Source organism: Centruroides sculpturatus, unplaced genomic scaffold (assembly GCF_000671375.1).
Source record: "Centruroides sculpturatus isolate CEXI.00-Female unplaced genomic scaffold, Cexi_2.0 scaffold21, whole genome shotgun sequence".
Classification (NCBI taxonomy): domain Eukaryota; kingdom Metazoa; phylum Arthropoda; class Arachnida; order Scorpiones; family Buthidae; genus Centruroides; species Centruroides sculpturatus.
This window is the reverse complement of record NW_019384490.1, coordinates 1022965-1047055: the sequence shown is the minus strand read 5'-3', so window position 1 is coordinate 1047055 and position 24091 is coordinate 1022965. Positions and strand designations below refer to the sequence as shown.

The 24091-nt window shown below is 31.7% G+C and overlaps 1 protein-coding gene across 3 annotated transcripts in view; it reads right to left on the bottom strand.

Annotated features, from left to right (window-relative positions):
• The window catches only part of LOC111621758 (structural maintenance of chromosomes protein 3-like), an 89687-nt gene extending 68374 nt beyond the window's left edge, over nucleotides 1–21313 (bottom strand). Inside the window, exons 1-3 of one of the 3 annotated variants that reach the window (XM_023363994.1) lie at nucleotides 21166–21313; nucleotides 7843–7918; nucleotides 4105–4143 (exon numbers count right to left, since the gene is read on the bottom strand). In XM_023363994.1, the coding sequence (XP_023219762.1) occupies nucleotides 4105–4143; nucleotides 7843–7918; nucleotides 21166–21180 (130 nt within the window). In that variant the 5' untranslated portion in view covers nucleotides 21181–21313. Of the gene's footprint in view, nucleotides 1–4104; nucleotides 4144–7842; nucleotides 7919–18604; nucleotides 18756–21165 lie in introns of those variants that run through there. The other 2 variants (XM_023363995.1, XM_023363996.1) reach the window with 2 other exon arrangements.
• Between the last annotated feature and the right edge of the window lie 2778 nt (nucleotides 21314–24091).

Genomic DNA, 24091 nt, shown 5'->3' with positions numbered 1-24091 from the left:
TTATTCTCTACGAGAAAAATCCTGGAAAATTTTATTTTTCCGGGAAATCTCTCATTTCAATAATAATTTATCATGTCAGGTTTTCTTTCTATTATTTATTATACGAAAAGTTGAATCTTGAAGACTCACCTAAGAGAGAAATTTTGAGGTTTCATGCTGCATATTACCACCTATGTTTTACAAGTCTCTACTTGTTAGTTCATGTAATATCTATGTATTGTGTTTGCGCATCATTGAACAGCAGAGTACTTGCTGAAAGTAAATATCACTCATTGCACTTTAGTTTATTTTTTATTTCATCTTTAGAAATAAAATAGTATTTTTTTTCATAATCATTAAAACTCTCAATGAAACACTTTATTTTACTTTCATCTTATAATGTAGGAGAACATAAATTAATTGAGCCTAGCGTGTCTGTATGGGCGAGATTAGCCCTATATTTTTAGTTACTTACTAGAAAATAAATTAAATTATTCAAACTTATGATATTCCTGTATGATCTTTTTTATTCATATAAAATTCTATTTTACTATCTCATCCCAGAATTTCCTGGGATCCCGGGAAAAGAAATTATTTTTCCCGTAATCCCGCTGGAGGCAAATTTCCCGGGAAATGAGAAACCCTAATTGTTTACTTTGTTTCTGTTCAGTTCAGTCATTTGTTACTCTCTGCCTACTTACATAGTTATGTACAGTACCTGCAGTAAGGATATGTTGGTCGCACTGACTGAACCACAGTTTAGATTTTTATGGAAAAAGCTAAAACAGAGCTTTAAAAAAAACCAAAAAAAGAAACCTGTTTTTATTTCAAAACTCTTTCCAATACTAATTAATGGGTGAAATATCATGTGAACTTCTATTAAAATGAAATATTAATTTGTTTCCTGCACAAAAATATGCAAATTAATACACTGCATTTATAATTTTTTTCTGAATTGTCTTGATTAAATAGCTAAATAAATAGAAGTTTATCATCCTTTTATAAACATTATTTTCCTTTATTTTTCATATTTTTCTGTAGACTTATTATAAAATAAAAAATATTAACATTGAAAAGATGTATTTCAAATCATCATAAAAATATGGTCACATTTCAAAAAAGAAAAAATAAATAAATAATAATAATAATAAACTGTTTTAGTTTTTGACTGACATAAAGTCAGTCAAAAACTCTAAAACATTTCATCCTTTTGCAAAAAAATGTTCATTTCTTAAATAATTTTTCAGAAAAAAATTGCACAACTATTCATTATAAAGAATTTTATATTTTAGACATAAAAAAGTCTGCTAATTATCATCTCATGCTATCAATAAGGTCACAGCGATGGCTTCAATTTTATTTCTATTAATTAATGTATTAACTTACATAAAGTTTATAACTGTATAAAGTCATTAAATAACAGAAATTTTAATTTTCTGAAGACAAAGTCTGTCCAAAAAGGAACCACCATTTATTTAACTCGTGTTCCAGACTACACTTTCTTGGAGACTGACATTTCTTTTTATGCTACTGGTTGCCAGAAGTTAAAAAAAATCCTTTTAAAAAACAAAAATATATCCAATTAAAATTTCAAGAATTTCTAAAAAAGGAACTGGTGACATACAGATTTACAGACATGAATTTAATCTAAAATTCATGAGATATATGCACTGCAAAAATCTTATCGCAAGACACAAAATGACTCCTTAGTAATATGCCATATAGTGACAATTGTGCCTGCACAATAGCTTGCATAACATGGCTGCTCCATTGTCGAATTATACTATGAAAGAGCAATAGAGTCATTTGTTTTTTATGGCCAGAGGAAGTAAAACAGCAGAATGAAGATTCAGTAAGGAGACAGTTGATTAAGTCAGGGAAGTGTATGAATAGTGGAAAGATTTAAAAATAGAAGACATAATGTCAAGGATAAACTTTTATATGGAGACCAGTTTGCATAGCAACTGAAACAGTGAAACAGCAGACTAAACAGTGAATCTGTAACAACAGGTGAGTTACTGTTGATGAAATTACCATAGAATTCAACATGAGTCATGGCTCTGAGTATGATATTAAGCATGATGACCTTGAGTATAGGAAAGTGTGTAGCAAATGGATCCCAAGGCCATTGATCACAAACTCCTGATAAATTGTCTGTGTGGCACACAATTTGTCAAGAGCACTTGGTTCATTATGCTAATAAAGGAGATGCTTTTGAAAATCTCTTATAAATCAATGAATTTGTGTAATGAGTCTATCATATATCTCAAAATTATCAAATCTATAATTTTTCCTATTGAATAACTACTCATCACACCAACTTAAAAAATTTATTCACACGGAACCAATTTACAGTGTGGTAACATCGAAAAAATGAACATTTTCGATGTTATCACGCCATATTGGAAATTCGATTAAACAGCAATCGTTAATCGAATTTCCAATCTAAAAACTATTAGAACCTGATGCAGAGCCCAGAAGGGGTTTGAAAATGTTTGTTTTTTCGACGTTTTTCGATGTTACCATACCATAAATTGGTTCCGTGTGAGTAAATTTTTTTCCTATTGGTTAAAAATCAACAGGAAAAGTTATAATTAATCCCTGATGTCTTGGAACATTCATTTGAAGACTTAACTTGAGCCTTTAAAGTACATTTTACCCAACTTAGTGATAGAAATTTAAAGAATAATGAAAATTTATTTAAAAAACTAACTACAATTGGAAAATGAATATGCTACTTTCTAAAAAAAAGCATTTGTCAAGAGTTGTTTCAACAAATGTACCTTCTTTGTCTTTTCACACAATTTATGATAGCTACTAATTCTGTTTTCTAGGGTTTGACAAACTAACATGCTTAGTTTAAGGTGGCCAAATTTTAACGTTGGTGAAGTGGGACAAAATTGACAGGGGAAGTAATTGTCTTGTTGAAAAAAAATTGTTCTAGAGCAACAAAATTTTATCACCAAAGAACACAAAAATTGTACTGTATTATATTTTTTTAAATTTCAACATATGTAAAATTTACAAATATAATAAATATATATACTATTATAAATCTTTAAAAACTCTTTATTCTTTTGCATATTTCAAATTTGAGTACATTTTTTTAGTACATTCCTATTGTTTAAAATGTCAAAAAATTTTTCTCAAGAATTTGTTAAATTTTATTTCACACATAATATGGCTTTCAAAGTCTCAACACTTAATTGTGATTTATGATCTAAATAATAATAATAATAATAATAACTTGTATTACTTTTCCTCTGAATTTGCCTTGATTATTTTATTATATAATACTGTCATAACCAAAATGAACCCCAGCCCCACCACTAGCAATAGAACGATGCAAACTGATGTGCTTACTCTTGCTAGTCGCTAGCTTTCTAAGGCGACGACAGACAAGAGCTCTGCACACATAACATAAAACAAACAAAATGTTCACTCATTTAAATGGCCTGTGAACACGTGCTACTCCACGGCTGCAGCTGTGCACCCCAAACCATTTTCTGTCAGTACAACACAAATGGCTTTGTTGGTGCATTCTTTAACTCTGATGCTCACACACACCTTGGTACTGATATGTGTGATACAAAATAATCTTTATGAATCTTAAACATAAAACATAAGTTTATGATACATAATTGACAAAAACTTAAATCTTTCCAAAATGCAGGGCTTTTTTAAAATGCTGCAGGATGCAGGACAAATTGTTAAAAATTGGGAGTATCCTGCCGAAAGCAAAACGTCTGGTCATCTTAGCTGAATTCCACATTCAGATCTAAATCCATAACTTGTTAAAGTTTCCAAATTTCAAAGTATCTTCTTGAATTCCTTTATCAGAATTTCTTTTGACACATCCCTCTCCTTTAGACACACAAGTATAATCTGGTAACACTGTCTACATATGACAATTTTCAGGCAATAGGTTTTTTGTATTTTTAAAAATTTTTGTTTCATAATTGTTCAAATTATTCAAAATTTCCCCTTTTATAGAATTACCTATATTCCTTTTTATAGAAAATATAAATTACAATAATAACAAATCACATATGTTTTAAATTAAAAACTGATAAAACTTAAAAAAATTAATAATTTATATATTTATTTAATATTTAATTCACTTACCATAAAAAAAGTTGCTTTTTCCAGAGCCATTTCTTCCTACTGAAATAAATATTAAAAAATTATATCAATTGATATAATAAAAACCTTTCAAATAATCAATATTTTTGAATGCTATTAAAATCCTGTGAACAGGATTTAAGCTGTCACTAGTATTTTTGCTAAAATGCTATAAGAATTTACATTTAGCAATAACTTTCTTGGCACATTTCACTAAAAAAACAAACATTTTTCAAGTGGTTAAAGCATCTTAATAATGTTAGTTTTTAAGATGTTTTAACTAATGATGGGACAATACCAAAATTTCTTCCAATTTCAATTCTGCTGAAAACTCCTAATTCCGATTATTTTGAATACTTTCTAAAGTTTATTTTAGTTTAGAAAACTTAACAATTTACATTACAAACATGATATATTCATTAATTAATAAACATCAAGCTTAAGAATGGAAAACAATTGGGAAATCCAGAATTGATCTTTCAAAAGAAACCCAAAAATTCTCCATTTACATGGCATGCATTTACTGTGTAGTAGATAATAAATTTGAAATCTCATTGCAGATACAGTTAATATTGCAACACTACACCCAAACAGATTACAGCTAATTCCCTTTTACTCAAAAAATAAAAAAAACTATCCCATTACGTCATCTAAGGTCACCATCTTCGAAAACTGTTTTGTTGGCCGACGCACCAAATGACTAAGGGGGAATAATGAAAAAATGGACTTTTTTTTTAAATGCTTCTCACAATCGGCATGCTTTGTATATGCTGTAATTCCAATGTATTTAACACTAAATGAAGTTTGGCAAATTATGCAATGAGCTGAATGAATATCATCATCATCACATTAACCAAGTTTTGAATTCATTCACTTGAACCAGGTTTTCCCAAATATGCAATTCGAAAAAAGAAGAATCAAATGAATGCCTAGACTGATTCATCTTGAAAAAATCAATTTTAAAACTCAAAATGGCAGTAGATTTGGTTATTTTATTATTTTTACTTAGAACTGCACTAAAATGCAATTAAAAATTTAACATATTACAGCATCATTTGTGAATCATAATAAAAACTTTAATGGTTAGTTATAATAAGATAGTAGTTTTATCATCATTAAAAAACACTTCTATATAGGCCAAAACTAATTTAGCATGAACAACACCTTAAATATTTTTTTCAGCAACACTAATTTCTATAAAAGAATATTTTTGACCCTTTTCGCAGATCTGCATCAAGTTTAACAAAAAGATTTGAACTGTCTTCTTAAATAGTGGGAATCTTCTTGTTAAATCTGATGCAGACTTGTGAAAAGGGTTGAAAACTTTGTTTAAACAAATTAAAGTGTAGCTGAAAAAGTATTAAGGTGGTGATGTTCAAGCATTTTATCATTATAAGTAAACATACTAAATATTAAATAATAATTTTATCTAACATTTTTTCAATTAAAATATAATTTTGTTTATATTTTAAATTGTTTTGCCAAAACTTAAAGTTTTTGTCAACCACCAGCCAAACCGACCCAACATCAGCTGGGTGGCAACTCTAATGCTACCTTATATCTCCTAAAATGGGACAGTTAATACAACCAAGTGCAATCTCTCATCACTCTGACTATGCAGAAGAAAAGTTCATCTTGACATATGTCACCTTGTATATGGGGTATCATGTATTCTCTCCTTTGTAGACAAAAGTTTCCAATAAACAAATACTTAATTGTTAATATTGTAATTTTAAAAATGCAACTTCCAATGGATGGGATTTGTTTAAAAGATCTGTTGCTGTCAGGTGTAAGGATATGTCATTGGTTAAAGTTTATGAAGTGATAGCTGTAAATGACCTCTCAGATTACTCTCATATATCAACAGTTATTGAATTTCTTCTTTCACATCCAATGCACACAATGAGTGTGAAAGATTTTGGTGAGATAACATTAACAAAAAATCCAATTGGAAACTGTCTTGATGTAAAAAATGTCAGTAACTTTTTAAACATCTCCCTAAATAGCCCCCAAGATGGGAATTTCAGCATTTGTTGCCTAATGTGAATCAAAACCAAGAAGGATTGTTCAATAATGTATGATAGTTGAGGGTTGTAACAATTGATTTATAGTTATATTGGTAGTGCAGTACACTGTAATAATATACAGTATCTATGAGAATAAGTTTAGACAATAATGTATTATGTATTGTTCTGGGAAGACTCACAGATGAGAAATGTTAGCTACAGTTTCTAAAATTTTGCTAGAACTTTTTAGTAAAATTAGCTAAAATGCTACAGAAAATTTTTTTCCAGCTTACACCCTTATGTGAAGTTTTATTAGTATGATAGATTAACTGTATCTTTATATTTAACTATATCTTGACAATATAATCTCTGTAATTTTGAGAACACTCATTTATTCTAAAGATTAGTTTTTTGGCCAACAGATACATTGTATAATAGACTAATTCAATAGAAAATAAATATGCACAATGACTCATGAAAAAATAAACCTATAAACTGAATTGAAAATTGTTGTAAAATACAAAATATTAAAACTTCTTATATTATTATAATGAATTTTCAAAACTAATGCTGTATTGGTCCAAACAAAAGTAAATGTATTAGTCAATATTTTTCCCAGTTTTAAAGGGGAAAAAATCACTCTTGACCTATATTCAAGTCTGATTAAAGTTTCCTTCAATTTTGATAACTGTTTGTGATACATGTTGTATAGAGTTAGACTGATGCCAAAATTCAGTGTGTTGATTTTTAGCAATGCTAACCAACTAAGTTGTGACCTGTCATGCAGCAGCCTGCATGAGGGAATTTAAGTGTTTGGCACAATTGTAAATAATCAAATAGTCAATTAAAATTTTAATTGTATTCAACAGGATCAGTTTTTATATCTTCTACAGAAAGTTTATTTTCATAACTTCTTTACTTTACTACTAAGAATCTGTACTAATCAAGCAATCATAAAAATTGGGGCGGTTGCTATTTATTTTGTTATAAAGTATAAAATTCTATTGTAATTACAGTATAAATTTATATATTCAATATGATTATATATTTTAGATTCTACAAAAATGTTTTAGACAGTTACAAAAAAAAAAAAAACAGTAAAAATAAAACAGAGTTTCAATTTCATTTTTGATAATCATAAAACTCTACAAACACACTCTACAATACATGTGAAATATGCAAAGATACCTATTTCCCTGGCATAATGTATATATGTTGGGTAGCTTACTATCCTGTGCACAAGACACTGTCTTGCTTTTGCTCTATAACTTTTATTCATTTCATTTTTATTGAAAGTAACAAAAAGAAACAATAAATTACAATTTCTCACTGACAGCATGCCCAATTTTCAGACTGACTAGGTATAATTTAAATGCACTTTGTAAGAAAGTAATTGAATATTGCCATAGTGGAGGAGTACATTTATGCTGATTAATTCCCAGGTATTTGTAAATACAAATTTTATTTCTAATTTACTTTTTGAAATAAACAATTTTATTTCTAAGTTACTTTTTGAATCTTTATTATTTAATCTAAATCAAATATTATTTCCTGCAAAATGCAGTTTTAACATTTGTATGTTTTCTTACTTAAGTATAAACTGCATATGAACTTTATGTTCGCTCTAAACAATGAAAATCTTTTAATATTTGAATTTTTAATATATCTAGTTTTAAAACTAAGAAACTTTATTCTATATTTTAAATATGCAATAAGTAAATATTATAAACTTTACCAATAACATTGTGTCTTGGACTAAATGGTTCAACTACAGTTTGTTCCCGATAACTTCTGAAACCTTGAATAATAACCTGAAATATTTTAATAAATATAAACAAACTTCTTTCAGATTATAATTAATTATTATTAATCAATTAATATCATTAATTGTCAATATAAGATAAATTATTTAAGAACACAGAATAAATTTATAATAAATACAGTCAATTCAACTTAATGGGAACACCTTGGGACCTGACTAATTTGTTCTGATTAAGTAGCTGTCCCAATAATGCAAATTTTAAAGGAACAGACAAAATCTGAGTAAAAACTGAGCAATAAAGACAAAAACTATTTATTGAAAAATATAATTAATATTCAATGTGAATACATATATGTAAATAGATTCAAGTTCAAAAATTAAATATTAAAATATAATCCTTAACAAATAAAAAAAAAATTATTTTTACAGAAATTTATCAAGTATATCTTGCAGAGTATATATTGCTTTACTTGGTATGGTATCTATAAACACATACACACACTGGTTGAGTGCCATAGTGAGGAGTACATAAGCTGAGGCATAAGAGTCGTCCCCAGCCAGTGCCGTGAGTGGCTATATCTAGGTTTAAAATATGACTGGAAATGAAGAATTGCTTGGAGGTCCAAGTGGAGTAACTGGCAGTGCACCTCACAACAAGTGAAAATTGCAGGTTAAAATCCCATCCCTGGCCAGTTCTTTTCTTCCAGACTGTTCTAAATTATTTAATAAATTATTAATTTAGATATGAGATGGCATCTAACATCTACTTCTAATACCAAATTACTTAATTTCTAATTATTAATAATAGCAAAATAATAGCCCGATTAATTATGGTGATCGTTTGGTTTAGTATCAATGCATCGAGCTTCAAGATGTTTATTATATACCAGCAGATGAGCCCAGCGTTGCCAAGGCAAAAAACCTCCCAGAAGGCATTCTCCTTAGGCAGATCGCCCAAGTGTTGTACTGCCATAAATTAACTAAACAAACAAAGTTGGATCACAGAAATTTCAAAGCTATAGATGAGTGGTTATTGCAATGGAAATCCAGACATGAAATAAAATTTAAGAGGGCACACAATGAAAAAACAGTGCTGACACTGCAAGTGTCGAAGGATGGAAATCAACTAAGTTGAATTGCCACAGAAATTTAATCTTGATCAAATATACAGTGCAGATGAAACAGGCAAAAAACAACAAAGATTAAGATTATTAGATTATTTCGTATTTCTAATCCTTCTATTCTAGTAGCCTAGGATGCCCCCTAGTGGGCGTTCTAGCAGCAGTGGTGTCATTCTGTGGTACAAATAATAAATTCCTATTACAAATAAAAATAATAATATACAGTGGGTGGTCAGTTAACGAACATAATCCGTTCCAAGACTTTGTTTGCTATCCGAACTGTTCGTTAACCGATTATCGATTTACCATAGGTTTTTATGGGAATTTGATTAATTTGTTCTGGAAACCCCAAAAAAATAAAAAACATATTCTTTTTTACTATGTTTATTTATATGTAATAATAAAAATACATATATACAGTCCTGCATTTTTATTAGTCATGTTATTTCCGTTCGTGGGGGTTAAAGAATCTGTCTAATGTTGATTGCTTTTCTCTCTTCTTTAAGATTTCTCAGAAGTAGTTAATAGCATTGTAATTGTAGAGATCCCTAAGCCTATTAACTTTAACCTGGTTTGGATGCCATTCTAAGACCGTTGTTCTGACATCTTCCCACTTCTTCAAAAGATGTTTAACAGCATATATCAGCATTAATCCTCTTTTTCAGAAGAAAATGTCTCATTGAGTTTCTTGGCGATATTCATTCAAAAGTTCTTGGCATTCTTCTGTCATCAGATCCGTTTCAGGTTCTATTATGAGCTCTTCAATGTTCTGTATATCTCAGATGTGATTTTTGTTACTCCTTTAGCTGCTTGAGTCTTCTTGATTATACTGTATCTTTCTTAGATAAGATTTAACTGCAGCCTACTGTAGACCTGTTCAAGCCGTACTGCCCAGCAACATCAGACATCTGCCCACTCTCTACCTTTGATATTATACTCTTACCTTTCAAAAATAAAAATTGATGCAAAACTTAACGAGTGCCTGCTCGACAGTCTCGCAAATACTATAAAAGAATTGTTTTTGTCAGAAAAATAAAACGCTGGAATTACAAGGGAGAGTTTCAAAGTTCAGTTGAGCATTGATGTCAATGTCTCCCGCACTCAAAAAAGTTTTGAATTGTTGTCTGAAGACAAGGGAAGACTAATCGGTATTCATTATTTTACGTTGCTTCTTCTTGTGTTTGTTCTGTGAAGTGTTCGTTGCCTGAACATAAAAATCTTTTGTGAAAATGTTCGTTAACCGATCACCCACTGTATCAAATTTCTCATGGCATACCCTACTAAAACGCAGCCAAAAATGCAAAAAACTGCATCAAATAATAATATACTGAACTTATTGTTAATTTAAATAATAGCTAGGAGCCATTTTAGTGGCCATTTTTTGGCATACAGTTGTGAGGACCCGAACAGAGGTCGACTGAGAGGTCCGAATGAGGGATGTTGATCGGAAATAAAGAGCTCCTTTTCAAACGCTAAGGAAATGGATTAGGTGTCTCGATTGAACAATGCAATTATTATTATTTTTTTGGTAAATTAGTTAAACAATGGAAACGGGTAAATTCGAGGAAAAACGCGACAAGAGAGAGGAATCATATTCAGTCACGACATTGACCTCTCCCATGCCCTCCATTAGGTTTCGACCAATGGAGAGGCGACGTTGGTTAAGAAATCTATAAAAACTTGCGATTCAAGTTACAAAAGTTCTTGGTTCATAATCTTGCCCTCCTCGATGTGTGTGTCCCCGCCGAATCTTGGAAAGAACGTTTCGGATCTAGTGGAAGTAACCTCATCTGCAGTGTCACTGGACAACCTCCTGGCTCATCGGTTCATCCGAGAAAAACCACCTGAAGCAGTGCCATTCGCCCCGGGGCCGATGATTATTTCACCATTATCGTTCGAACTGTAGTAAACAGAAACAAACTTTTCGAACTCTATTTGAATTTTATCCTCGTGCTTCATGCTGTGATAATCCGTCAATCAAGAAAATATTGTAAGAAATTATAATTTTATTAAACGGTTTTATATGGTAAACCTGTCTCGGTGAGTCATTCTGAGCCCACATGACAGAATTAACCGCTCGGATGTCAAAATCTCCTCACCCCAATCGGCTAACCTCACACAGTGAAAGAAAGAAAGAATCTGGTCTTTCAGTTTTATATAGTTAGATATGATCCATTGCTTTTTTTTAACTTAACAATACTTCATATTTATAACTCAGAAAACTATTTGGGATAGTATGGTAAAATAGTCCTGTTTCATCTGCACGGTAGATTTGATCAAGATTAAATTTCTGCAGCAATTCAACTTAGTTGATTTCCATCCTTCGACACTTGCAGTGTCAGCACTGTTTTTTCATTGTGTGCCCTCTTAAATTTTATTTCATGTCTGGATTTCCATTGCAATAACCAACTCATCTGTAGCTTTGAAATTTCTGTGATCCAACTTTGTTTGTTTAGTTAATTTATGGCAGTACAACACTTGGGAGATCGCCTAAGGAGAATGCTTTCTGGGAGGTCTTTTTAAGGATAATTGGCTCCTAGTCAAACATTACAGATGTGGAGAAAACCAAGAAAATGCCATGTGGCCAGTCTGTCCTGGTGTGAACTCGCAACCAAATTCCCAGTGTTCAGGAAACAAAATCGCTTGGCCACTGGTGGGCCTCCAACTTTGTAGATTTGGTTTTTAACATTGGCCCATTAGCACATACTCCTCTTTGCTGTGCATGATGTCCCAGTAAAGCAGTGGGATATAAGAAAAGGAGATTTGCCTTATAGTATCTCTTTTGTTTCCATCTTTCAATGTATGTCCCAAATAAATGGCAGTCCCAATTAACCAGAATTTACTGTATTAAAGATCGTTATATGCCCAATTCTGTTTCTACATAAATATTTTTTAATGATTTTGATTTAGGTCTAGAAAAAACTCAATTCTCTTTTCACATGATTTCACATGAACATGTTTCAATAAATCTGCTTTTTAAAAATCCACATTTGATTAAATTCTAAGGAAAAAGTATTCATATTTTCTTTTCTAGAAAATTTGTTTTTTTAATAAATTCTTAGAATTTGCATTTAAGGCTTACTTAAGGCACACCTGTACAAGTAAATTTTAAGTTGTTTGGTTATTTTCCTTGACTTATTTGAACATATATAGCAACAATCATTCTTTCATTCTAAATTTAACCAGCAATTAAAGCAGTCAAGATAAAATTTAATTCAAAATTTGATGACTTGTTTGTATTTCTTTATTTGTACCTTTCTTCCAATTTCTTTAAATATAGAATAGTGACAGTTAGATGGCTGTGGCAATTAAGGTGTTAGCCTACCACTTTGGCCATTCAAAGAGGAGACCTGGGATTGAACTGAGCTGTTAAAAAATCTCAGAAATTTTTCATGGACCCCATTCCTTGTCATCTGACTGTACCCATTGTAGGCCTTGCAAAACCCATAATGGGTATGAAAAAAGGCCCTCTTAGTGTCCACAGAGAGTTAAAAAATATACAGTAGAGCGTCGTTTATCCGAAAGAATTCCACTCGGCAAATTTAAATTTTCGCTAGTGCTGTGGCGCTGCAATCTGTGGCTATATCTTGGGCTACTCCAATATTTTTTTTCGTTGATGTGTGTTTTTTAGCTGGCAGCACTGGCACTTTTGTGTGGTGTTTTTCGAGGACTATGTGTCATGCTGAATCAAACGTTTTTGATACTAGATTAACTTCTAAAGTATAATTTATTNGATAGAAATAATGAAAATGAATTTTGCAAATAAAGTTTTTTCTGAATGAAAAAAAATTTAATTTGTTCTTTGGATATTGTAAAAAAGTACCCTATTTTATTGATTTATAATATATTTTACATATAGCCTATATTATTATTGCTTTTCTCTTCTATTTATGTATATTTAAAATTTTTATTATAATTTATAATTGTATGTAATAGTTTAGCAAATATGGGACAATACTATAATAAATCTTGGTTAGTTAAACAACAAATTTTAAAATTAATTATTTTTCATAAATTACTTTCTAAGTTTGATGAAAGTAAATTATAAATTTTGTATTTACTATTGTTATTAATTAATTTTAACTTTTTTTATGAATTAAATTTACTGATAATTTTATAATCCATACTAATATTATAAAGAGGTAAAGTTTGTAAGTTTGGATGTAGGAGGTAATCTCCGAAACTATGCATCTGATTTCAAAAATCTTTTCACCAATATTTAGAATCTAATTTCAGGGTGAACATAGGCTGTACAGTATATTATTCCGTTAAACATTCATATAAATTAAAAGATATCATCTAGGATTAAGGCTTTTATGTCCAACAGATAGCGCTAACTCCATGAGTATGACAACCTAAGTTTGCTTTTCTGTGAGGATGAACTAAAGCACATCATCTTCTATCTATCTACATAAATAAAAATGTAATGTTCGTTTGTTCCTACCAATTCCTTTGAAATTTTGACACAACGTTGCATTTGAATACACATGTGTTTTTATATAATATACATGTCGAAATTCCCCTCACGGGGGGGAGATGGACAGGATTAAGGCTTACCATGAAGAACTCTGCTTCTATTTATACTATTTTAGATGCGGTTTTTTGTGTTTTTGATTGAGTTTTAATAAGGTACGTCAACAGAATATACACTAAAAAGGGATTTTTCGAAAAATTACCCCCCACAGGGGAAGTGTTATAACATTTATAATAGATACATTTTGAGCCACAACAACGCGTGGCGGGGACTGCTAGTCATGAATAAAATTGAATTTGTGGGTTTCAAAACTCTAAAATTGCTATTTTATTATTAAAAAGGCTGTTTTGCTTGATTAGTACATACTACAATATATTAAAATATAATTTCAAGCAACATAAATGAATTTAAAATTAATTTTTATAATTACNAAATTATTATATAAAAATAATCTTAAGAGACTTCAATGAAAATGAAATCTCTAGATATATCGCAGGCTGAGGATTAGTGTCATAACTCCACTTTTCGTAAAAATTTTGTTTGCCATGTTGTCATGTTATGTATTGGAAATACAACAGAAAAAACATTGCAAACAGAATTCTTAGGAAAAGTAGAGTTGCGACGCTACATCTACAATCAACAATATACGAATATATACTGTATATTTTTTCCAGGGCGCATGTACATTGGGGTACTTGGGGTACGTGCCCCCTTTTCGTCTCGGTTGCCCTTTTCCTAATCCCAAGGGGGCACTAAACAACAAAACATTCGTGACTTCTAGCCTATTCTACAAATATATAAGAAACTAATGAACAATATTTGTCCATTCAACTTCGTCGTACGTTGACCAAAACCCCATTCCTTGTTTTCAAAACCAACTTAGACCCGAGTTCAACCAGCGCTATCTTGTGGGAGCGCTGATCCGAAGTTGAATCACATTTGACATTCCTTGAGTAATGTATACAATGCCCTTTTTTATAGCTTGTGCTTTTTTATAGCTTTTATTGCGAACGCCCTGATCTTTCTTCTTGTTAGGACGCCCATTGGTGGCAGAGTGGATTAAACCACTAATACATTGTAGTTGGTTATGGGTTCGAGCCTGGCCAACGGGCTGGCCCCGTGGAATTTTTTTACGTTAGTAACAGCTAAATAAAAGCAAATTTCCCATAAAGACCTCCCGTGAGGCATTCCCCTCGGCAGATCGCCCACGTGTCACGTTGCTACACAAATAAACCAAATTTACTTGTCAACTTAACTTTAAAAATATTAAACATTTCTCATTGTAATTTGTTGACTGAATGGTCATAGTGTCTTGCTGTTATAGAGACCTGAGATCGAATTCGAGCTATAACTGGAGATTTTCATGAGTGATAGAACCGCATCATTCATGGACTTCAACTATAGATAAGGTACTATACCAATGATTCCCAAACTTTTTTGAGTCATCGCCACCTTGGTTCCATAAAGTTATACGTCCAGTAGTACCAACGTCCCTAAACGCACCCCAACGCCTCCTAACTCAATTCCCTTGTGTGAGATAGGCGTGAAAATATTCTTAGAAAAACTTTCTTTGATGAAATTTACACTTTGTCTTTACCGTGCATTGTTCTCCACACTTGGAATCTATTAAACGCAGTCTTTCTTTTTACTTGTTTAAGAAGAAAAGAAAAGGTTCTCAGTGACCCAACTTTCGCCTACGGTCATCAGTATCTTGCCGCCCACTTGCTTCTTTTCGCTTTCTTACATTTACTCGATGCTCACGGGACGGTATACCCATTTTGAGAACCATTACACTACATTATGTTGTTATTCTACGTTGCGTGATAGCTATTAGACTCGGTTGAAGAAATTGCGACAGTACTCGTAGTCTGTTTCTTCAACGCAGTAAAATGGTCTTTCAAACCTCAACGGTAAGCGGCTTCTCTACACATAATTCGTAATAAATTTTGTTAAATTATTGTATATAAATGCTTATTGAATTGCATATTAATTACAATTAAATGTGCAATAGGCACTATTAGGTATAACAATCGGCAGAATAGCCGCAGCGATTGGACTTTGCATCATAGTTCCTAAGAGTCGGAATTAAATACGAAATTCTTTTTACACGTTTAGAAAAGACAATAATAGCAATTGCACTATTCGTAGAAATCTATAAGAATGCAGCACACTAAAATTTCATTAAAAGTTATTTTAGTAATCTGACAATTAAAATAGTGCCTATGTTGCTCCAAATCATGTGATAGCCCCTCTATTAACCCCTCTTCAGTACATGCTTTACATAAGCATAACCGTCTTAGGTCTTGATGTAATAACATAATCATTAACCAAACAACAATTGATATCCAAGCAAAACATCTGAGATGTAAAAAAATTGCGTGAAGTAAAAAATTATGACAATTTAAATGACAAAGTTTTTTCTTAGGAGTCTTTCTTTGGTAAAGATAAACTTGGCGCTTCAAAGCGGTACCCACAATATTTTTATCTGTATTATTTACTATATTTAGCTTTAAAGCTTAAATAACCTTTATCGATACTTCCCAATATACGAGGGCTGTTCAAAAACTATCGGACCTTTGGTCGGAAAAAATACATTTATTGATTTTGAGGTACAAAACCTTAATCCCCTTCAAAGTAGTCTCCTTGGTAGTGTATACACTTCTCCCAGCGTTTTTGCCATTGTTGGAAACACCGCTGGAACGCATCTTTTGGAATGGCCATCAGCCGGTCCGTCGCGTTCCGTACGATGTCTTCTCTCGACTAAAATCGGATTCCTTTTAGCGGCATTTTCAGTTTGGGAAATAGCCAAAAATCACACGAAGCCATGTGAGGAGAGTACGGAGCGTGACGAACCACAGGAGTGTTGTGTTTGGCGACGAAAGCCCGAATCAGATGCGCAGAATGGGCGGATGCGTTATCACGACGGAGCTGCCAAGTTTTGATCGACCACAGATCTGGTCGTTTGCGTCGAACAGCATCGAAAAGACGACGAAGGACCTCCTGGTAGTACTACTTTGCGATGGTTTGGCCTTGTGGTGCGTACTCACGATACACCACTTCACGAGAGTCGAAAAAACTGTCAACATGATCTTGATATTGCTGCGGATCTGCCGCGCTTTTTTGGCCTCGAGGATCGTCCCCGAAAACCTGCTGAATCTTGCGAATGGTTTACGCTTGGATATTGCCAAGGTTTTTGGCAAAATCCGATGTAATATCGCTGCTCGCGTTGTTCAGTCATTTTCCAACTTAGTGGAATCCGACGAGAGTTCACTACATGTCCTCACTGATAGGCCGACTGCCAACGACTGACGCTTCCTGCAGGCAGGAAAAAATTCAGGGCTGTGCATAACTGTCCCCTCCACAACTCCACCGAAAGAGGCCTCACGCGCATCATTGGTTTACGCGGAAAAAATAAAAGTCCGATACTTTTTGAACAGACCTCGTATAGCGTGAAAAACCGTTTTGTAGTAAAAAATACTAATTAGGCATGATGACAAGGGCGCAACGTGATCTTCAATTTTTATTAAGATAATTTTTTTGCTTTTAGCGACATGGCTCTATAAAGGTAATAAGGAGAGATCCTAAGATTTAAAAAAATAACGTTTTAAGATTCTTTTGAATATCTTTCAAATAATATACAGTACTTACATTTTAAAAATGGGCCAATATTTTATCATTACTTCCCAATTTTGTTACATTTTTATTTATTTATGTAGTTTGTTTAAAAAAATTATTAAAGCAATAAGACTTTTATATATTGCTCATTACATTACAAATCAAATTACATCAAAATAGTCGCTCAAGATTTGCACTGTACTAATCTAGTATTCATACGGCAGTATGAATATCAAAGCTGATACAGTAACTTGCGCTCACATGGCTAGTCTGTCTATTCACCTCTTTGCATTAAATAAATATACGCATTTTCGTGATAATTACAATCAATTAATAAAATTATCTAAAATATTTCAGTTTTTCTTTAACCATATATAGTAAAAAAAAATTTTTGTTAGTTTATTTGATTAAATACATTTTATTGAAATGAAGATATTTGCAAATTGAATTAATATTGATAGAATGGCAAGTTTTAAAATGTTTTAATATTTTAGTTATTTTATGCAACTTTTGCCCAATAAAAAGAAAAAAATTAAAGCTTTCAATATACGGCACTTATTACTATTTATTTCTCTAGGAGCACATTTTTATCCTTCTTGTGACACTGGATATGGAATCGGCTTGATTTAAGTTCATGCCTTTTTTATCATCATCGTCATCAAAAATTCAATAAGGTCACGGGACGACTGGTTGGTCGCGGTGCAAATCCGTACAAATGCCCTAGAGAACTGGGTGAAAGAAACCAGAGACCTCATATCAATAAAATAGGGTGGTGATGAACGGAACCCGATATATCCAGGACAGACCATCTCAGAAAAAAATGCATGAGATTTTTCGAGCCGATTGGATTCGTCCGGAATCCCCAGAGCGGTAGGCTGACACCTTAACCGCTCGCCCATTCACATTGTTGTATGAACATATAGAATTTCATTTACAGACGAGGCTAGCCACACTGTGCCACTTCCCATTAAACGCGCGTGAAATCTGCATGCAAGATATGAGACTAAGATTAGCTTTACGTTTTGCACGCACCCCACCTTTTAGTCGGCAAAGTATTAAAACCATGATTTGCGCGTTTCTGTTTATTCAATATGCTCTATTAAGATTTTGAATTTCGTGATAAAGTTTAACATTTAAGAAGGGTAAACGACGTAAGCTTACAAGTTTGGCTTCCAGTGACAAAGCGCCTAAGAGACTTTTCAACCTTTCTTTTGTTGGAATCGCGTCTTATGTCGAGATCAACAATATTTAAATTCCAAAAGCTTGTTACAATATAAAAATATAATATTTGCTAACTAGTAATAATTCTTTTGGAATCGTTCCAGAAACTTTTTTCGCTTTTGAATTCTTTCGACTGTTTGTAGGCCAGTTAAAATCATATATGTATATAAATTATGTAATCTCGAAAACACTTCAATAACTTTATTTTTTTCCTTAATAAAATGCGTTTTAAACTTTTGATCCAGTTTTTAAAAAAAATTTTTTTAATAGGAATATTCTANAATTGAAGTTCAATTGCACTTACCTGTTTGATGTACATTATTTATATTATTTTACTAAGCGGCAAAAATGCCACTATATAAAATAAAAACAGTCCTTAGACAATCCTGTACAAAACATAGAAAACAGACGACCATTTGACAAAATGGCGGGAATGATTTTATTGTCAAATTAAACAGTTTGCCATGTACATAAACAGTGTCGTAATTTGCCAAGTGCAAATCAGCAAATTCGTAAAATTTTTGTTTATTTTGAACAATCCGGATAATCGAAAATCCAGATAATCGAGGTTCTACTGTAGTAGTAATAAAGCCCAATATAATTTGGCAATCATTTGGCTGATAAACATGTGGAACAGTTGAGTAGGGAAATCAGTCAGAGAGAAATAAGGAAGAGATGCTAGTTACAGGTAAAGCCATAGCAGCTGTAATAGTACCATTGCAAAAAAATATGACATCCAAATGGGAATTAGGAAATTATCCTCTATCATACAGATAGTTAGACCAGATAAAGGACCAAGGGCAGAAAGTAGAATACCTGGAATTTATATGATCAAATTAAGCAAAGAGGGCAATGAATTTTTCAACATTGGATCCACATACAGGTTAATGAATATTCAAGTCAAAAAAATTCCAATTCATTTAGTAAATACCCCAACAGTGTTAAAGCAATGGCACTAGAGAAAGAATAATTCTACAGCAATACAAATGAACTGGGTCTAATTGTAATAAAAATGTCCTTTGTATCTCCAGTTGAAAATTTTTTATTAGTGACTAATGTTCTCGATCATGAACAGATCTTTAGGTCTAAATACACAACTGAACTAAAATGCAAAATAGAACATATTAGTTTAAAAAATTGGAACAACCAATAAATGAATACATAATGTATTAGATATAAAATAAAATAAAAATGAAATATCAGCAATGGTTTTTTAAAATTATGAAAGTTTCATAATTTAAAAATTATTGCCAATATTTCATTTTTAGTTTTATTTTATTTTATATCTAATACATTATGTATTCATTTATTGGTTGTTCCAATTTTTTAAACTAATATGTTCTATCTCGCATTCTAACATTTTATTACTAGAGAAAGAAGTCATAGTAAATTGGAACAATTTGGTATATAATCATATTCAAAAACTAGTATGTTGTTGACTGTTAATTGATATTGAATAAGCAGAACACTACTGTTAATTAATTTCCATTATTAAATATATATTTTCTTCAAAATATACATAATTTTATATGTTAAATTTTTTTGTATCAACCATAAATTCATCTCAAAATTCAACCATAAATGATAAAAATACATTTTGTCCATTTCCCTCATTATAATTTCAGCTAAAACTGACGAAAGTGATCTAACCAAAAGATCTTTTTTCTGTTTAAATAAGCAATGGCTAAACTTGACGTAATTCAAAAAACATTACTATCAATCAGTGGCATGTGATGATAGGGAAGCTGTGCCGGCCCTGGATAAAATCATTGGAAGCATTATACTATATTTTGGTGTGTAGTATCCATGAGCTAAACTGCGTGAGGTTGGTGCTCTGTGAAGTGCATCTGCAAATGTGTACAATCTGGCTGCTTTACACCATTCAAATATTTTCACCATGAAAATTGTCCTGTATTCGACAATACAGTGCTTCCATTGGGAATATGCACATATGAATTTATATTCAAATATACAATAATAATCTTATCATTTTTTTCACACATAGTATAGAAATAAGATACATAATACGGTTATAATAAAATATTAATTTTAATTAATTAAAAGTAGGTTAAAATAGGAGAATAATCATACAATTTGTATTTATATTTTAGAAAATATAAGGGAAGCAGTGCTTCCACAGCTTCCATGAATGGCATGCCACTGCTATCAACAATTCAGTAATGCCTATTAACTAATGTATAGATATTCCAGACTACAGAAATGATTTCTTAATTAATAGATTTTATTTCTAAGATTATAGTAATGAATCTTTGAAGTTAGTAAGTTAATTATATTCCTTTATATATATTTTTCCAAAAATGACACAAAGTTATTATTCCACATTAACACAGGTATATTAAGCTTATTATATTATATATAGATGAAAACATCTGAAAAGTTATCTCTTATTAAGTAAATTCAACGATCAAAACAATTCTTACTCATGCCAAAATAAAATCAAAGAATGAATTTCAAAAAACATATAAAAATGACATATAATATCTAATAACTTATTAAATAAAATGTTTATCAAGCAAACAAAAGTACAAAGTGTTTTAGTTTCACCTTAGTTTCATTTGTTATTGATATTTATCACAGAATCAAAACTTTTATGTATTTTCCAATAAGCATTACAGTGGAGATATTTGTGTCTACACATAACATTTATAAAATTTTTGATTGACGATTCTTAATTATAATCATAGAAATGATTGTAATTAAGAGTTTGTGTTGTGTGTCACTACAATCAAAGGGTATGTGATTTGTTTACTTTTACTTCTTGAATTCATATTACCGAATTAAAAGATCATAATGCTTTCATCCGAAATATATTTTATGATGGAATCGAAGTTCAATTGCACTTACCTGTTTGATGTACATTATTTATATTATTTTACTAAGCGGCAAAAATGCCACTATATAAAATAAAAACAGTCCTTAGACAATCCTGTACAAAACATAGAAAACAGACGACCATTTGACAAAATGGCGGGAATGATTTTATTGTCAAATTAAACAGTTTGCCATCCATATCTATACTTAAAATATTTTTAAAAAAAACAATTATTTTTAACTGATATAAAATTTATTATTCATATTAATTTTAAGTAAAGTGAGATAATAAATAATAAAATTTATTAAAGAATATAAAATTTAAATAAATGACAATATTTATTTTTTCTTATTATATATTTTTAGTTATAAAATAATTTTGTAGAATATTAATTTAAGTATAAAAATCGAAACAAAATATTAATTTAATATTATTTAATTGAAAACGTGGGAAAAATTATTATATAAAAATAATCTTAAGAGACTTCAATGAAAATGAAATCTCTAGATATATCGCAGGCTGAGGATTAGTGTCATAACTCCACTTTTCGTAAAAATTTTGTTTGCCATGTTGTCATGTTATGTATTGGAAATACAACAGAAAAAACATTGCAAACAGAATTCTTAGGAAAAGTAGAGTTGCGACGCTACATCTACAATCAACAATATACGAATATATACTGTATATTTTTTCCAGGGCGCATGTACATTGGGGTACTTGGGGTACGTGCCCCCTTTTCGTCTCGGTTGCCCTTTTCCTAATCCCAAGGGGGCACTAAACAACAAAACATTCGTGACTTCTAGCCTATTCTACAAATATATAAGAAACTAATGAACAATATTTGTCCATTCAACTTCGTCGTACGTTGACCAAAACCCCATTCCTTGTTTTCAAAACCAACTTAGACCCGAGTTCAACCAGCGCTATCTTGTGGGAGCGCTGATCCGAAGTTGAATCACATTTGACATTCCTTGAGTAATGTATACAATGCCCTTTTTTATAGCTTGTGCTTTTTTATAGCTTTTATTGCGAACGCCCTGATCTTTCTTCTTGTTAGGACGCCCATTGGTGGCAGAGTGGATTAAACCACTAATACATTGTAGTTGGTTATGGGTTCGAGCCTGGCCAACGGGCTGGCCCCGTGGAATTTTTTTACGTTAGTAACAGCTAAATAAAAGCAAATTTCCCATAAAGACCTCCCGTGAGGCATTCCCCTCGGCAGATCGCCCACGTGTCACGTTGCCACACAAATAAACCAAATTTACTTGTCAACTTAACTTTAAAAATATTAAACATTTCTCATTGTAATTTGTTGACTGAATGGTCATAGTGGCTTGCTGTTATAGAGACCTGAGATCGAATTCGAGCTATAACTGGAGATTTTCATGAGTGATAGAACCGCATCATTCATGGACTTCAACTATAGATAAGGTACTATACCAGTGATTCCCACTTTTTTGAGTCACCGCCACCTTGGTTCCATAAAGTTATACGTCTAGTAGTACCAACGTCCCTAAATGCACCCCAACGCCTCCTAACTCAATTTCCTTGTGTGAGATAGACGTGAAAATATTCTTAGAAAAACTTTCTTTGATGAAATTCACACTTTGTCTTTACCGTGCATTGTTCTCCACATTTGGAATCTATTAAACGCAGTCTTTCTTTTTACTTGTTTAAGAAGAAAAGAAAAGGTTCTCAGTGACCCAACTTTCGCCTACGGTCATCAGTATCTTGCCGCCCACTTGCTTCTTTTCGCTTTCTTACATTTACTCGATGCTCACGGGACGGTATACCCATTTTGAGAACCATTACACTACATTATGTTGTTATTCTACGTTGCGTGATAGCTATTAGACTCGGTTNAGGATCATCTCCTTCTTTCGACGGTTCCACCAAAATAACCTCTTTAGGTTTACTTGTCTTCTTAGGTGCAGTAACCTGTGCATAACTTTGCGGAAAAGAAGTCTGTTTATTCAAAACTTGATCCAGCTTTTTGCTGATGTTTTCCATTGCGGCTTGCAACGGTACCGCTTCTTCTTTGTGGCGAAATAAGTCTATTAATTTATCGATTTGTTCAACCACGTAGCTCACGTGGCTTTTGGAGTTTATCCGACTTTTGCCACTGTTCAGCATATACTCCTCTATATTATCTCTGATTCCTTCTGCCGTTATAATTCGTTCATCATGCAGGGAAACTTCCATTTCCTGCGACGACACCTCGTCGTCTGTATCAGAGGTTTTCTGTCTCTTTGCCATAGTCCTTAAAAGGACTGTTTTTTAATAGTAAGAAACGCAGTAACTGTTTAGTTTCGCCCACGAGGGGCTACTTGCGGGCAGGACCACTTGGAGGTACAGTTACTACTTCCCCTTGGTTTCGTTATCGCACTTACAAGGAGAGCAAATTTGCAAGGCAAAACTGACGCCAAAGACACATGAAATAGCTCACTATAAAGCACAACGATACAATTGGGGCACCCTGCCCCCAAGTTAATCATTAAAAAATTAGAAGTTTTAGTTTTATTTTTCATCAAATTTGATTTGAATTATTATAATTATTAAAATTATTTCTGAAGAACATTATGCCAAACGTTTCAAAATATTTATCATAAACGTTCTCATTTATACATACTGTATATAAAGATTTTTCCAAAAGCTTGTTACAATATAAAAATACAATATTTGCTAACTAGTAATAAATAATTATATTTCTTTTGAAAAATTAAGTTTGGTATTTTTCTTTCTCCATAAAAACCAAAACTGAAAAAGAAATTTAATGGATAAGGAAAAACTTAGTTTTCCTAAGAATATTAAAAAAAATTAAAAACAACTGTTTCCAAAAGAAATTTATTGATAAACTTTCCACAAATTATGTATCAATCTGATGAAATGTTTACAGTAATTTATAACATCAATTTTGATCATTGCTATATTCTTCAGTCTGTAAAAAAGTGTTAAGAA